This window comes from Colletotrichum chrysophilum (assembly GCF_026319265.1).
Source record: "Colletotrichum chrysophilum strain AFK26 chromosome Unknown scaffold_218, whole genome shotgun sequence".
Taxonomy (NCBI): Eukaryota; Fungi; Ascomycota; class Sordariomycetes; order Glomerellales; family Glomerellaceae; genus Colletotrichum; species Colletotrichum chrysophilum.
The window spans coordinates 1-14,932 of NW_026517505.1; the positions used below are offsets into that span (position 1 = coordinate 1).

Sequence of the window (14,932 nt, forward strand, 5' to 3'; positions counted from 1 at the left end):
TGGGCATTCTTATAACCTTGCCATTGACCTTGTCGATGTTCCTGGAACCTTCTAGCAAATACGCCATTGGATTTGGTGGGTCCAATGAGTCGTGGCTGAGGGTCTTGCCGAAGGCCGAACACCGGTCCATAGACCGTGACAACCTTAGCCTCTGAAGACCTGATCTACTACAAGCCTACGACCTACGACCCAGACCACGACCTCAGTGTACTGTTACTACGTGTCAATCCCCAGCTTCTGTTAGCAGACCCTACTGTCGGATAGCTGACCGTAACACGAGGGCCGGATTAGTAGTTGAGTCGGTGACGATCAGCGAATACCTGGTGTTGTATGTTTTTTTGCATCTTTTTAGCTTTTCCACTAGCTTTGTTTACTGAGTAGTTATAGGTTTAAAGTTAGTAGGCAGTCATAGCGGTGAGGCATTTTTGGGGTGCCCAAATGTGGGGAGTGCCCAAAAGTGGGTGACGGACGTGAGCGGTTATCTTGCTGTTGGTGCGGGTCCTCGTCGTTAGCAAACAGCTCGTTGCGGCCGGAGGCCGTAGGCTGGTCGACGTCAGACTGAGGTCGTCAGCGTAGTTGTCTTCCTCGTGCGTGGTGGACATCCTGGCAATAGTGTCAATACGATCCAGCTTGGTATGTGGTGGGCGGTATTCACCACTTGATCTACCAGAACTGCTGACCCAGCACATTTTCACAGCAGAATAGTCAAGAGGAAGGTTGAAATGTATCTGACTTGTTGTTAATCTCTAAACCAAATGAGATCATCATGTTGGCGTCGTAACTCTTTTTCCTCGGACTAGCACTGCGATGCTGGAGCCCTCTCGAACGCGGAACTCTTCCTGGCCCCCAGCCCGCAAGATGGCAGATATGGCATAAGAGTGGACTGTCAATGACACAAACTGGCTCGGATTGGTCGAGAATATCTCATCCAGAACCTGCTGCTTCCTTGCGACATGACTCTCTGTGGTCTCAAACTGATCTGCCTTCCAGAGCTGGTCTTCCTCAGTGAAGCCAGGTTCAATGATGTACCTAGGATAAGCTTCTTCGATCCACGTCCTCGAACTTCTCTTGTCACAAGTATGATCAGTCATACGCTCTCTCAGCCCTTCTTTGATAACAGGTCTAAACTCCTGACCTCTACCCTCGACCAGGTCGCTAAAGACAAGCTTGCTGGTCTCGAGGCAACGCCGAAGAGGACTGGTATAGAATGACTCGGGTAAGGGAACCCCTTCGGCAGCTGTAGCAGCTTTCCAGAAAGTACACAGGTCTGTAGCCTGAGTAATGCCCGTATCTACAAGCGCTGCGTCGAGCCATGAAACAACTCCATCGCCGTCAAGTCGAGACCAATATCTCTATTGCACGTTAGAAAGGGTCAGGCCGGCATCTCCAGAAGACGTTGCTTACATTCCACTCCGCCGTCCCAACCTTGGCCGCCTGGACATTGTGGTACCCGAGGCCGTGTCTGGTTAAGTAAAGCACTTTATAATCCACCCCATCAGGACTTTCATCGTTGAGTCGGTTGACGTGTGCCGCGAAACGGTCCCACGGCTTACTATTCCCGCCTTCTTGACTTTGGGCCGAATCTCCAAAAACCTTGTCAAGCAGACCTAGGCCGGCTTGCGTCGTCGCTTTGCCCCCGGGACTGTCCTCGGCTATTTTATGGTAGTCTATAAAGTATTCCGGGAGAATGGTGAACTTGTGTCGACAGATAGGATTAGCGGGTGCGGTCATTTTTGTCGCTGCAAGGAGTGCGGGGAAGATGGTTTGCGCAAGCATATCTCGGAGGTTGGAGGTCGGATGCAGAGATAGGGTAGACTGCGGGATAAGCAGCAGAGAAGGCTGGCTTGGTAACGACTTTGATGACTAAGTCATATTCTTCAGGGCATTTGCGGAAAAGACCCAGCCTCTCATCCTGCAAGACGGAACTCGGCCCCGGGCCAATGCCGCCCGAATCCCGTCTTTACGTAAGAGATCGGCCACACCACTTTGTAGCCAGGCGCGTCCAACGCTCGTAGCTACATTAATCAAGCCACGTCACGCCCATCCCACCGTCGCCTGTTGATATGTCGCTGTCTCGGTCGGTCCCCATAGTCATCTTTGTCGTCTCTGTCGTTTCGCATAGTCGGTGGTGTCTTCATTTCTGTCGTCTTCCACAGAAATTTCAAAGCGCATTCCGTTTGGTATCACCTGGTCACAATGCACGAGGACAACCAGACTCCATCGCTGGCGCCTCCCGCAGTGTACCCCGCACTTCCACTCACAATTAGTGATATACGGCTCGTAACCATCGACCCGCGAGATGAAAACGACGAGGACAGAGTTGTTTGCAGGATGAGCGTGGTAAATCTGGGAAGATGTGCCCCGGAATTCCATACGCTCTCGTACACTTGGGGGCCAGCGAGCCCTGAAGATGCCGCGAAGGGTGTCACCGACAACCCCTCTAATCCTGTCTGGATAGTCTGGGAGACGGGAAAACCATCAGAAAGGATATCTCATGGAGAGGTTGGTTTCGTCGCGTCAAACTTGAAAGCTGCGCTTCTCCGATTACGAGACAATTCAGATCTCTCAGGCAAGAGGTTTTGGATTGACGCGATATGCATAGACCAGAGGAACCTGCAAGAGCGATCCAGCCAGGTTCGTCTCATGGCCAGGGTGTTCAGGTCGGCTACCTCAGTTTTGATTTGGCTCGGAGAAGAAGATGAACACACTGCTAGGTCTTTTCACCTCATGGAGTCTGTCGCGGAAGCTAAGCCAGAGATGCTTCACCTTTTGACACCTCATCTTGTCATGCAACATCAAACGTGTGTTGACGAAAACACCAATTCTACGCAAATTCCACCTTTGCACAACCATACATACTGGGAAGCTGCTAGAAAGCTTTTCCGTCGCAATTACTTCAGCAGAGTCTGGATAATTCAGGAGGTCGTCCTCGCCAAAAATGCCACGGTTCTATGCGGTAGCCACATGACATCCTGGGAACATCTCGAATCATTCTCTCATTTCGTAACAACTACATCTTGGTCTCGCCATTTCGCCAACTTAAGCTCGGAAGATTCTATACCAGGACCTTGCTATCATATGACCCCGACGGGCCTTAAAGCAAACAGAAAATCCAGACAAGCGCTTAGCTATGCCGAGACTCTAGTTCATGCACTGATTCGGTCTCGCCCCTATCGCTGCCGAGATTCTCGCGATAAAGTATATGGACTTTTAGGGCTTGTGGACTTTGGGGACCTTTTTAAAGACAAACGGCGATTGCATCCGGTATATGGTGGACGATCTGTAGAATCTGTCTACATTGATGCGGCTGTCCAGATACTCGAGGACAGTGATGACTTGCTCCTGCTTTACGACATCGAAGGACAAAAGTTTCAGTACTCCGATTTGCCGTCATGGGTGCCCGATTGGCGATGTGAGAAGCCTTTGGGATTAAGAGTCACTGGCTATCGACGCTTCCGCGCAGCAGGTGACCTGCCACGAAATTTGTTCATCCATGATTCTTCGAAGATTCTCGAGATTCGAGGACTAAAGCTTGACGACATTGAGACTTCTGCAGAAACCAAGCACGATATCATTTCCAGTCGACCGTTTCCAGGTGTAATAAACATTCTTCGACAACAACACCGGCATCAGGGAAAAGTTGGGCTGGAAGCGGTTTGGCGTGCCCTCCTCACCGACACCGATGGCGATCCACCACAATGCCCCGTCGACACGAGCTTTGAGATTTCGTTTTTACACTGGCTTGGGGTCAAACTGGCTTCTTCCCGAGGACTTACGGGTAGCATTGGCGAGGGTAATGAGCTACTGGCAAGTTTGGGGCTGGCGGAAACACCACAACAAGGTAAAGCTGCTGCTTATGAGGCTTCATTTTCTCATGGTGTTCACCTGAGGCTTTTCAGCACTTCTCAAAAACACATAGGCGTGGGATCTGAGTCTCTTGAAGAACGGGACTCTGTGTGGATTGTGCCCGGCTCACGAGTACCACTCATTTTTCGAAGTGTTGGTGATTGTGAATACCGTCTGGTTGGAGGGGCGTATGTTCATGGTTTTATGAATGGTGAGGCGTTAGGTGTGGATGCTGAGGGCTTGCAATGGCAGACACTGCGGGTTGTCTAACAGACAGCCTATTTTTCCTCTGTTGGAGCCACTGCTTTTCCTGTGGATACCTTGCTCTACATTACTGTCGTTGTCGCCTTGACACGTCGTCGTTATCGTCGTCGTCGTTGCCATTGTCATCTTAGATAAACGCACATGAAAGTACATACACAGGAAATAGCTAATGAAACACGGGAAAATCAGGCAGTTTCTGGTTCAAACTCCATGGGTTCTTTGCTGGTTAGGGGTAAACTAATATCGGCCACAGCCGAAGCTATGTTAAATGTAAAGATCGCCGTAGCCATCTCCGGGGCCCCGTAGCACATCGACTCGTTCCGTGGGGACCACATGATGACCGTTGTACTCGGCCGGCGGCGCCGGCAGTGGCATAGCTCGCCAGACGGCCTGAAGACGTCGGGCGGTCTCTAAGAAGCGGGCGCGAGCCGCCGAGTAGCCCTTTGCCACCAGCTTACCATGGCGCTTGACCCATTTGCCATCAACCAGTACGCCCTCGATGTCACCGATGCTAGCGTGGAGAATAACGGCAGCAACGGGGTCAACCCAGCCAAGCATCGCCGGGGAGGTGCCGTCCCAGATGAGTAGATCGGCCTTGGCACCGGTGGCGATGACACCAAGGTCATGGCGCCGTAAGGCGAGAGCACCTTGACGCGTAGCGAGTAGGAAGGCCTGCTCGACCGACATGGGATTAGTCCCTGGCAGCTTCCACCCCTGAACCACGTCGTTATACAGCCGATAGCGGACCGATTGAAGCCATATACGGGCTTGCGTCAGGATGTCGGTGCTGAAAGTAATATGTGTATCGATCCCGAGAGAAGCCTGATCCTGGACGAGGTGGCTGGTTTGGTGCGTCTGGCCGTAGTGCATCTCGGACTCAGGCGTGATAGAGATATACTGGTTAGTGGATCGCAGCAAGTCCGCTCCAGTGGAGGTCAGGAATGAAGCATGGGAGAAGATGAAGGGCTTGGAAATGTTGAGATAGTTGAGGGCATGGACGTCTTCAGGAGAATTGCTGACTATCAAGCACCGCAAGTTAGGAAAATGATGACCTTGTAAGGCGTAGGAGACATCGGAGGTAAATGCTTTGGCAAAACTTACAGCCCCAAGGTCCTTGAAGAGAGTGAGTAGTGATAGCTGATACATTGAGCTCCCTGTTCCAGTTAGCTTTATTCATGTCAAAGGGTTGACTTGGGTTTCAAGAATTATCGGCCTTCACGTACTCGGCAAGTGCCATAATGTTATTAATTTCTCCAACATTTGGATTCGGACCCCAGCCGTCGTAGGCGATGCTCAGAGTAGTAGGGGAGTTTGCCAGCTCGGCTTTCTTGGCCATGTCCCGGAAGATCGGAAACAGGTCGTCAACCGTGACTAGACCTGAGATGTTGGCAAAAGTGAAACCCCAAAACACTCTCGCTCCACTATCAATGGAAGCCTGGAGACCGGCATCAGATGCATCTCGAGACCATGTATTGGTGGCATGGTCAAGAGACGTCGTAACACCCGCATTCAACGCCTCATATAAGCCGGCAAGTTGACTGTCGTACACGTCAGTCGCATTCCAGAAGAAGGGCGCGACGTAGGAGCTGTAGCGGCTGAAGAACTCCAGCAGGGTGGAATTAGAAGCCATAGTCTTGAAGACCGTCTGCCAGCCATGTCGATGGGTGTCGATGAAGCCCGGCGTAATGATCTTGTCGGTAATATCGACGATCTCGGTATCCGGTGGGATATCCGTGATCGCACAACTGCAAACACGGGTGATGCGGTCGTTCTCGACGAAGACCGAGCCATTGCGGATGACCTTCAACCCTTGCGTCTCTTGATTGAAAGCGACAACTGTGCCCCCGTTGAAGAGAACCGATGACGCGCAGGCTGCCGTGAGGAATGCAGGCAAGAGAGCGATTCCGTGGACAAGCCTCATGGTCGTTTGCTTCTCGTGCTACGAGGACTCAAAGTTTCCTGGAGTAGAGCTATTGCTTGGTCTTGACGAAATGCAGGAGAGAGAGGGGGGGGAGAGAGGTAAACAGAGTGTAGCATTGTGGAAACAAGATAACCCTGCATACAAACATCCCCGCTCATGCGGGATTGGTTGCGGTTGCCAAGGGCAGCTCCACGAGGCAAGGCTATCGAGGCGCGTCAGGTTCCTCCTGCGCCAAGTGCTGACCGATCCTCGGCGTAAGCTCACGTTACATTGAGAGACTCTTTACAGAAATGAGTCTGGTCAAAATGCCCATGCAGCCTCGCCATCTTGCCTGTAAGGAACCTCCACCCTTGTAATAGACGCATTCCATTGGTCGGACGAGGGCTTCAATCGGGCCCGACGACAGCTTTAATCACGGAGTACTGCTGTAAGTAGCCTGACTGATTGCTCGGCAGCTGCGCCGGTGGCCCGGGCTCGCGGGCGACACACGAGAAGGATAGGTAGACTGCACAGGCAGATCAAGAGTTCTATCAGTATTCACTCCATGCAGTTAAAAGCGTTAGGCTTCTTTACTCGGTTTGTCGACTGCGAAAAGAGGCGTACTGTAAGTTATCCGAGCCTCGACAAGTAACATTGCTACCTTAGGCCGAAGATGATCCCATCGTCAACGTCAAGTCCAGTATGTGGGACCGGCAAGTAGCTGGAGAATCGCAATGAGTGCAGGCATCATCTCCGAGTTGCCATCGCCTTATGTAACTGCGAGGGAGAGAATGGCAAGCAGGTAATCACCCTCGACAACACATGTTACTTCTTCAAGATGAATCTCCTAGCGTTTGGTTATCAGTTGGAGGCAGATGATGGGTTTTGTTCACTAGGTGACTGGATCTTGTGAAGACCACACCGCGCTATGTGCGGCGTCATTAATCTTGATTACTCTGTGCATATGTAAACCTTTAGTTAACGTTTTATCTGCGACGTATTGAATCCGATACCATATGCAGCTTGAAGCTTTTCATGTTCATAACCCTCACCGAGGTTGACATTCGAGTAACCCTTATACAAAGCTTGTGTGCGTCTCATAGCAGTGGTGGACCTATCTCCACTTGCTGATAATAATCTCCGCAGCCTGCGGAAGTTATTATGTGAGCGCTTCAACTCTATAAGAACATAGACTTACCTTCTCACCAATTGCATACGCCGTCGTAGTGGTGTGGCTCGCGGGGATAGTGGGAATGATAGAGCAGTCGGCGACGCGGAGGCCAGAGATGCCGAAAACAGCAAGGCTCGAGTCCACAACACCGCCCTTCTCGCGGGGTAGCATGGCGGCGGTGCAACAGGGGTGCATCAGTGACTGAACGACGTTATCCTTGACCCAGTCTAAGAGAGCCGCGTGCTGGGTGACGTTGGCGCCGGGTGCGACTTCTACTGGGCCGAGGTCCTTCCAGGTGTCGATGGCATAAAGGCGGCGGAAGTAGTCTATGTAAGAGCTCATGATATTAAGGTCGACGGGGTTGGTGCCGGTGGCGTAGTTGACAATAGGAGTGGCGTCGTGGTCAGCGGGATCGAGGACGACAGAGCCGCGGCTCAGAGGCTTGAGGAGAAAGGCCATGCTGGGCGCGGCGTGGAAGGGCATCTCGAGAACGGGGTGCTCCGGGTTTTCCAAGGCCTTGGCAATAGCCTGAAGCTGGGCGAGGTAGCCGGTCTGAACGGTGTTGTCTGCGGAAGCGGGGAGGTATTGCAGAGCGGAGCCGTCGGCAATCTGGGCTCGGATGTCGGCGACAATGTGCTGCCACTGAGCAGTGACGTTCTGGAGGGCGACGTAGGCAGCGCTATTGCCCATAGCGAGGGTGTAGGGGCCGCGGGCGGGACGCTCGCGGAACTGGGCGACGGCCTCAGCGGCGTAGGTGGTGTTCGTCGTGATGTCGGCCTCGTTTGGGGAGGGGGCATTCTCGAAGGAGAACGTTATGGGCACGGCGCAGTGGTCCTGGAAGTTCTGGCCGACCCCAGAGAGGTCTTCGACGACCTTGATTCCCTCGGACTCGAGGTAGGCGGCTGAGGCGACACCGCTGCGCTGCAGAATCTGGGGGGTGTGAATCGCGCCGGCGGACAAGACGACCTCGTGGCGGGGGCGGATAGTACGGACCCTGCCCTTGCTGCCGGAGACAGGGCGAAACTCAATTGTGGAACGGTCTCATTCTTGCTGATGATTAGGCGACTGACCTTGTGCTCGACGAGGAGGTCGAGGTTGGGTCGTGAGTCGGCGATCCTGGTGAAGTGACCGACGCCGGCGTGGGAGCGCTCGACTGTCGCTGAGTTCTGGGCTGTGGCAACCGAACAGAGGCCATACTTGTCGCCGTTATCACAGGTCACGGGGCTCTCGAGACCGAATTCTTCGAACGCCTTCCACCCGAACTCTGTGCCTCATCAACACTATTTTCTTTCATATGGGACAGAAGTTAAATTGACAGTTACGTACTCTGAATTGGCCATTGGAAAGGCGGGAATGAAGCGTCGATGGCCTCGCCCTCGAATTGGGAGGCGTCCCAGGTGTAGCCGTACTCCTCAACGAGCTCATGGCTGGGCTCTGTGAGAAACAATGACTGATAAGGGATCGTCAGAAGAGGCAGATGGACGGGAGGGGCTGAGATAAGCAGGAAGCTGACCTTCTTCAACGCGGGACCAAAGTTCTCCCAGTCCCATTGGTGGGGGCTGTCGTCAAACTGTGGGCTGCCGAGGCGCGCCCACTCATCATAGTCATGCCGCGAACCGCGGTCCAGGAATTGGCCGTTGACTGCGGATCCGCCTCCGACAGTCATGCCTAGGATGACGGTGGCAGAGCGATTGTTGACGCTAGCGACCGGGGGGGAGGTGATGACAAGGCGATTGGCACCACGGCCGTCCTCGGACGGGTCAAAACAGCCGACGGTCTCCTCAATCTTGCCGTACTCGATCACCAGGACGAACTCTGCAACGAAAATTTAGGGTCACGGAACCTGCGGCAAAATAAGCGGAAATTTCACAACGTACTTTCCGGGAAGGCAGCCGAGACGCGGTCAGCCACTGTGAGACCTGCGGTGCCACCGCCAATGATAACAAAGTCATAACCATCGTCCCGAAGGTCGGTAATCTGCCTTTTGACGAAGCTTTGGGCGCGGCCAGGAAAGGCCTCCGCGATACTGAGCACCCCGGCGCCGATGGACAAGGTCCTAAAAATACGCATCGTTCCAGAGATGGTTTAAAGGTAAGATTTAGCCGTACAGATGACAAGCACCCTGGGGAAACGAACGTGGATGATATGTACAGGGCTGAAGAGCCGTCTTGCCGTGTTGCTCTTGGGAAGGACGTAGGTGGCCCAAGAAAAGTCCATCAGAGGGTAATCATTCTTTTTTGAGCTGGCACGGGATATGCACAGTCAATTCTACGCACGCTTTTGCGAGAGAGAAAAAGAAACGACTTTCAGACGTCTATTGACACCCACCCTAACTAATATGCGCCCCACGACAAGACCATTGCCAGGGATCAGATCATCACCACCTTCTAGGCAGTTAAAAGCCCGGGGATGCCCGGGGATGAAAAGCTACTGTCAAAGAACCGGATTGCGAAAGAAACCAAGGCTGTCCACTCTAGGGTATTTATGATATTACTTACAACTAAGGCAGGCAGGGTAGGATTTGTGACTTGGATATTGAACCGAGAGTTGGTAGAATACAGAGAGTAAGCATCAGTGCCACCCTGTCATGTACAGTACACCCTACTTTGTGGCAACTCCCTCTTGTCTAGGTTTATAGCCACGTGGAAAGGGCTCGCCACAGCCGGGCGAACAATATGGGGCGTGGATGCCAAGAAGACGTGGGTGTTAAATAAGCTGACTGCAGGTACTTTTGTCCTTGGTAGTCCCAACAGAGTTGCATGGAGATGTGCGATGTCTATTGGCTCTATTCACACCCCACCGCACATACAACCTTTTTAGCACAGTCGTTAGTTTGGGAACATCTTAATGTCTGAATGATGCAGGACAATACTTATTTTGTCAACTTCACCTCCATTCTGGCTAGCGAACTGACCCACTTGTTTGTGATCTTGCCGCCGTTGCCATTGACCAGGCCCCCAAGTACAAGGCTCTGTCATACGTTTGGGGAGATTCTACCAACGTTGAGAGCATGAAGTGCATGAAGTGCTCTACCTTCTATAGAGATGTCACCGTCAGCCTATTGCAAGGCCTTCGACACATCATACGGACCGACTGCGTGTAGATAGCATGGGCGAAGGCCATTGACCAATGCAACGACGCGGAGAAGGCGCACCAGGTAAATCTCATGGGTATCGTCTACGATCAAGCCGCCGAGGTGGTCGTCTGGCTTGGTCACGACTCCGAATGTTTCGCAGAGACGGCCTTTGACGATGTAGTACCTGCTCTTTCAGTTGTCAAGAAAGGCACGCAGCATAAGTGGTCCGTGGTGCCGGACGCAAGCTTCATGTCTGCTAGCATACGAAATCATCTTTCCGAGGATATAAAATCACCCTATCCTGTCACGCACCTGAAGGGTAGCCTCCCATCAATCCTAGATGTCCGCCATACGGATTCTATCAAGAGGTTCTATCAACTCACATGGTTCACTCCCATGTGGGCTCTTCAGGAGGTCGGTTTGGCGACGAAGGCCACGGCATTTTAGGGCGACCATTATGTCCAATTCAGTGAGATTGACGTCTTCATTCACTTTGCGATAACAGACGAGGATCTTGTTAAAATTCTCAAGCAGGAAATTAAAGACATGATATTCGGCTCGCCGTACTGCGCCTTCTGGAACGTGTGGTTGACATATGACAAGAAGGGATCTTGGTTTGACACCACGCCGGTCCTCAACGTGCTCGGGAACTTTTTGAAGGCGGATTGCACTATCGATTTTTTGCTGGTCCTCGAGGCGTCGACGCGGTTTAACGCTACTAATCCGCCGAATTATGTGTTCGCCTTTTTGGGACATCCCAAAGCACTGAAGCGGCGTCAGACACGGGCCGGCCTTTGATTGAGGCTAATTATCGCCTTGGCCTCGCCGAGCTTCATCATCTGTTTGCGTCAAGGTTGTTGGGACAATCACTGAAGTTTCTCGTGCGATTTCAGACTGACATTCGCATCGATCCTCGCCTGCAACTCTATATTGCTGGTCAAATGCCCTGCTGAATTCGTGTGAACCAAGTGGCGCATAACCCTTGCTCTGTTCGTCTTGGAACGGTCCACCCTTGGGGGATGGGGCTGTTGTAAGCTGCCAGAAGCAAGAACAGTTGAAAGAACCTCCGTAGACCTGATAACCACCGCTGAGCGGACTTGAGGATGGGTAAATTTTAAAAACAGTGATGCGGGTGGTACTCCTCAAGGGGGATCAAGCTCCCTTTGAGAATTAGAAATAGTTGCGAAGTGTTAAGTAGGTCGTTTAACCATCAGCCAGGCCTCTTGGCAACTTTTACTTCTCACAGCCCTGCACGTCTCAAGGTAGTCAACGGAAATATTTCACATGTGGCCATGTAGCACAGAGTCTTGGGAACGGCTTCGAGCTGGGACACGTGTAAAAAAGACACAGAGTGACAAACTAATAGAATCGGCAGCATACAAAGCAAGCTTGTCAGTGATCTAGCTTCTTCAGTATGTCGTAGAATTGGCAAATGTTGAAATGTTTACTTTAGGCGAAGTGAGCAACGACAGATTCATCATCACGGGTAACTAGGGTTGGGTGACAAGATTACAAAACGTGGACGACCAGGACAGTTTGGGTCGGAATTCACATGCTATTTAAGACAGAACAGATCTCACTTCCTCCAACATCCTTACGTGGCGCCACAGAACAATCACAGCTTCCCTCACACTGTGATCACGCATTTTCCTGTGCGCGGTCCAATGTGTCCGGATTTTGTCGACGCAGCGATGATTCGTCTGACGACGATGAGAAGTTGGCGACACTGTCAGAGTCGTCCGATCCACCTGGTCGGGCGCGAGCCAGTCTCTCCCGACGCAGTCGCGGATCCAGCTTAGGCAGCCTCTCATGCTCGGCCTCAGAGCACCCCACTCTCATCGATTATCCAACCCTACCTGTCCCTGTCAGTATGAATCCCACTATCAGGAGTGATCGGAGTCAACTCCGCCAGTCTGCCAGACCCACTGCCTGTGCCGCTTATCCGCGACATCCTCCGGTCAGTTCCAAGTTTGGACATGTCGAACGAGGAGGATTTGTAACTCAAGTTCACTTACAAGCGCTACAAATGCGACGGCATTAACATTTGGCTCCAGGCCATTAACCCCGAGACAGGCGACTAGCTCATCCACGCCATTGTTCGTCCAGGGCGCATAGGAGCTCTCGGGGCGTGCCGACTCTATCCGACGTGCGGAAATGGGCCAGCTCAGTTCCAAGGCCGTCGTGAGAGGCACATTTTACTCAGACATCAGAATCGGGAGGGTGATAACGGGCTGCTTGTCGCTGCACGGAAGGGGGGGCTGCGGCTACTAAAGCCTGTGCTATGTGCCTTTGAGGGCAGAGACACAGATGACGCTGTCGATGTTCCTGGGAAATATGATCGCCATGAAGTGACCGGAGATGAGGGGCGGATGTTTCACTGGGATGCGAAGAGAATCATGTTCATGGAAGCTAGAAACACCGCGGGAAGAAGTGCTGCAGATGAGGCTCGGCATTACGGACAAAAGGAAGTAGCTGGCTTTTTAGAGCACGTTCTCGACCAGTCATACCCTTCCGGTTGCAGGGATAAGAGAAAGCGAGGCAGTTGGCTCGGTCCATAGTCGCACAAGAGTACGGGTTCAGAAGCTATTGAGAAAGAGATGAGACTTGGTTGCACTACGGGCTGGCCTCAATGAACAATACTAATATGGACTGTTCGTCTGATTTCAAGCACCAGCTGGAGCAGACATCTGCCCATTTACTTTGCTTTACTGGAAATTCTAGTTTTTGGTGCGTACGCCATTTGGCAGTTCAAGACCAATTTAGGGTTAGCCGTACTCTAAGATGCTGAAGCAGATTATGCAATTCTCACAGGCAATCTGATCCGACTCTTTGCGTCTAGACGAGCTTTTTAATCATATACACCAATGGCACTGGTACATGCTCTTGCGTTTCAGGCACCATCCAATCGTATCCTCTATCTCCTCTTGCGATGGCCTGGTATCCTTGACGTGTATACCATTCCTCGCTTGTGCGGGTCCCTTTGCTAGGTGTATTAGGGGCTTTCCAAAAGTTATTCTGTGACAACTGAAAGTTTTTCTGCACCATGTCAAGCGCGATCATGTCATGGTGGAATGGTGGGAGTTTAGCGAGATCCTCGATCTGGGCCATTGCACTGCGGCCAAGGCCAGCACTTTGGAGAGCCCTGATATGCTTAGCAACAGCCGACGAGATGCGTCCAACTTTCTCGTCATCTCCTAACCACGAGACGTAGAGAAGCATCACCAAAATTGTGGAAGACGATAGACTTAACCGCTTGTTTTGCTCGGGGAGCAGCTCAAGGGCAATATGGCCGACGGGTACGAATGGTCGATGTGTTGGTTTTGCGAGATGTTTGGAGAACCGCACTCGCCGTATCTGTCAGCTCAACAGACTCCTGAGCGTCTTGGGTCAATCTTCATTGTCATATGTGGGTGTCAATAATCTTTCTGTCTACATTCGGGTACTGACTAGTATGCTTCGCAAGCAGGTCGTCTCGCTGGGGAATGTCATCAGCGAGTATCTTCCGAATGTCAGCATCTGGAGACTAATTCATTCTGGAGAAAACCCAGAACAGACGATCCAGTAAAGAAACTTTTGATTCATGATGGTTTTATTTCTCCATTCTGGAACCTCCTCGCATCGCCAGCCGCACGCAACCCTTTGGTTAAACATCCGCTTGAAGTGCTTAGCGTTCGAAGGATCCTATGGTATAAGCGATGTCTTTGGAACTCCCATTTCGTAAGTCAGGCTTGTTTGGGCGGTTAATGTCCAAATTGTCTAATGAGATACGATACTAACAGGCCAATCCACAAAGTATATAAGAAAGCTTTCAAATGCAATCCCCCACTTAATCGAACGTCAGCTGTAAACTTACTCCCAGAAGATTTGTCAGCCTGGTAGATCATTTACCTGGATCTCGGCGCCAAGAGATTGTGCAATCGACTTTACCTGAAGTCCATTGGCAGGCTGAGTGTTGGAGCGGTAGTCTTGTGCCTGAGCCCGCCCCGCCTTCGGGCAGTGTACAGTAGGAATGCAGGGCATTTCCTAGGATCCGTACATTAATCCCTCGCAGAGACCTACCTGAATGGCACTTGATGACCAATGCAACACATATTTGTCATGACTCCATGGAGTTTACGAAATTGATGCAGAGGTGTTATTCGTGTAGTAGCTACAACCTCGAGAGGGTTCTCCGCTTCCGCGTAATTTTCTACTGCTTTGAAGTTGTAGGTAGTCTATGAGCAATACAACGTCCAGACAAACCCGGGGTGGACTCTCTTGGACTGAAAAGGTTTGGTGGGTCTAGATGAAATAAAACATTTCGTGAAACGTTTATTTTATTTCACCGGCGATGCAGCGCTGAACCAACCCAATCCAACGTGGTTCCCTTTGATCTCTTCCATCAGCACTCAAACAGCCATCAAACATAATACCCAGTCAAAGTCTATCCCTCCGCGACTTGGAGGCGTGAAAGTCATCCTCCCACCCGTTGACGACGTGTCAATTGTTCCCGCATTCGTTAGCAGAGCCGTTCGTGGGTCGAACCAGTTGACAGTCATCCGTACAGAAGTCAAATCCCATCTCGCTGTTAAAGCTTGAATATCAACTTCAAAAGCGTCGCCCCATCCACTATATACCCAGAAGCGTCCGATTGTTATCATGCTCGCAATGTACCGATCGGCCTCGAATGCTAGTA

General features: G+C 51.7%; 2 protein-coding genes across 2 annotated transcripts; both read right to left on the reverse strand.

Moving 5' to 3' along the window:
• Window positions 1–4,374: 4,374 nt before the first annotated feature.
• Window positions 4,375–6,031, reverse strand: COL26b_013288 (uncharacterized protein; the record flags this gene model as incomplete). The annotated part of the gene is made up of 3 exons (XM_053185908.1): window positions 4,375–5,129; window positions 5,212–5,264; window positions 5,334–6,031. 3 exons carry the CDS (start codon window positions 6,029–6,031, stop codon window positions 4,375–4,377), a joined length of 1,506 nt encoding a protein of 501 aa, XP_053030136.1.
• Window positions 6,032–7,124: 1,093 nt separating this feature from the next.
• Window positions 7,125–9,251, reverse strand: COL26b_013289 (uncharacterized protein; the record flags this gene model as incomplete). The annotated part of the gene is made up of 5 exons (XM_053185909.1): window positions 7,125–7,157; window positions 7,209–8,204; window positions 8,252–8,445; window positions 8,508–8,996; window positions 9,059–9,251. 5 exons carry the CDS (start codon window positions 9,249–9,251, stop codon window positions 7,125–7,127), a joined length of 1,905 nt encoding a protein of 634 aa, XP_053030137.1.
• Window positions 9,252–14,932: the final 5,681 nt, after the last annotated feature.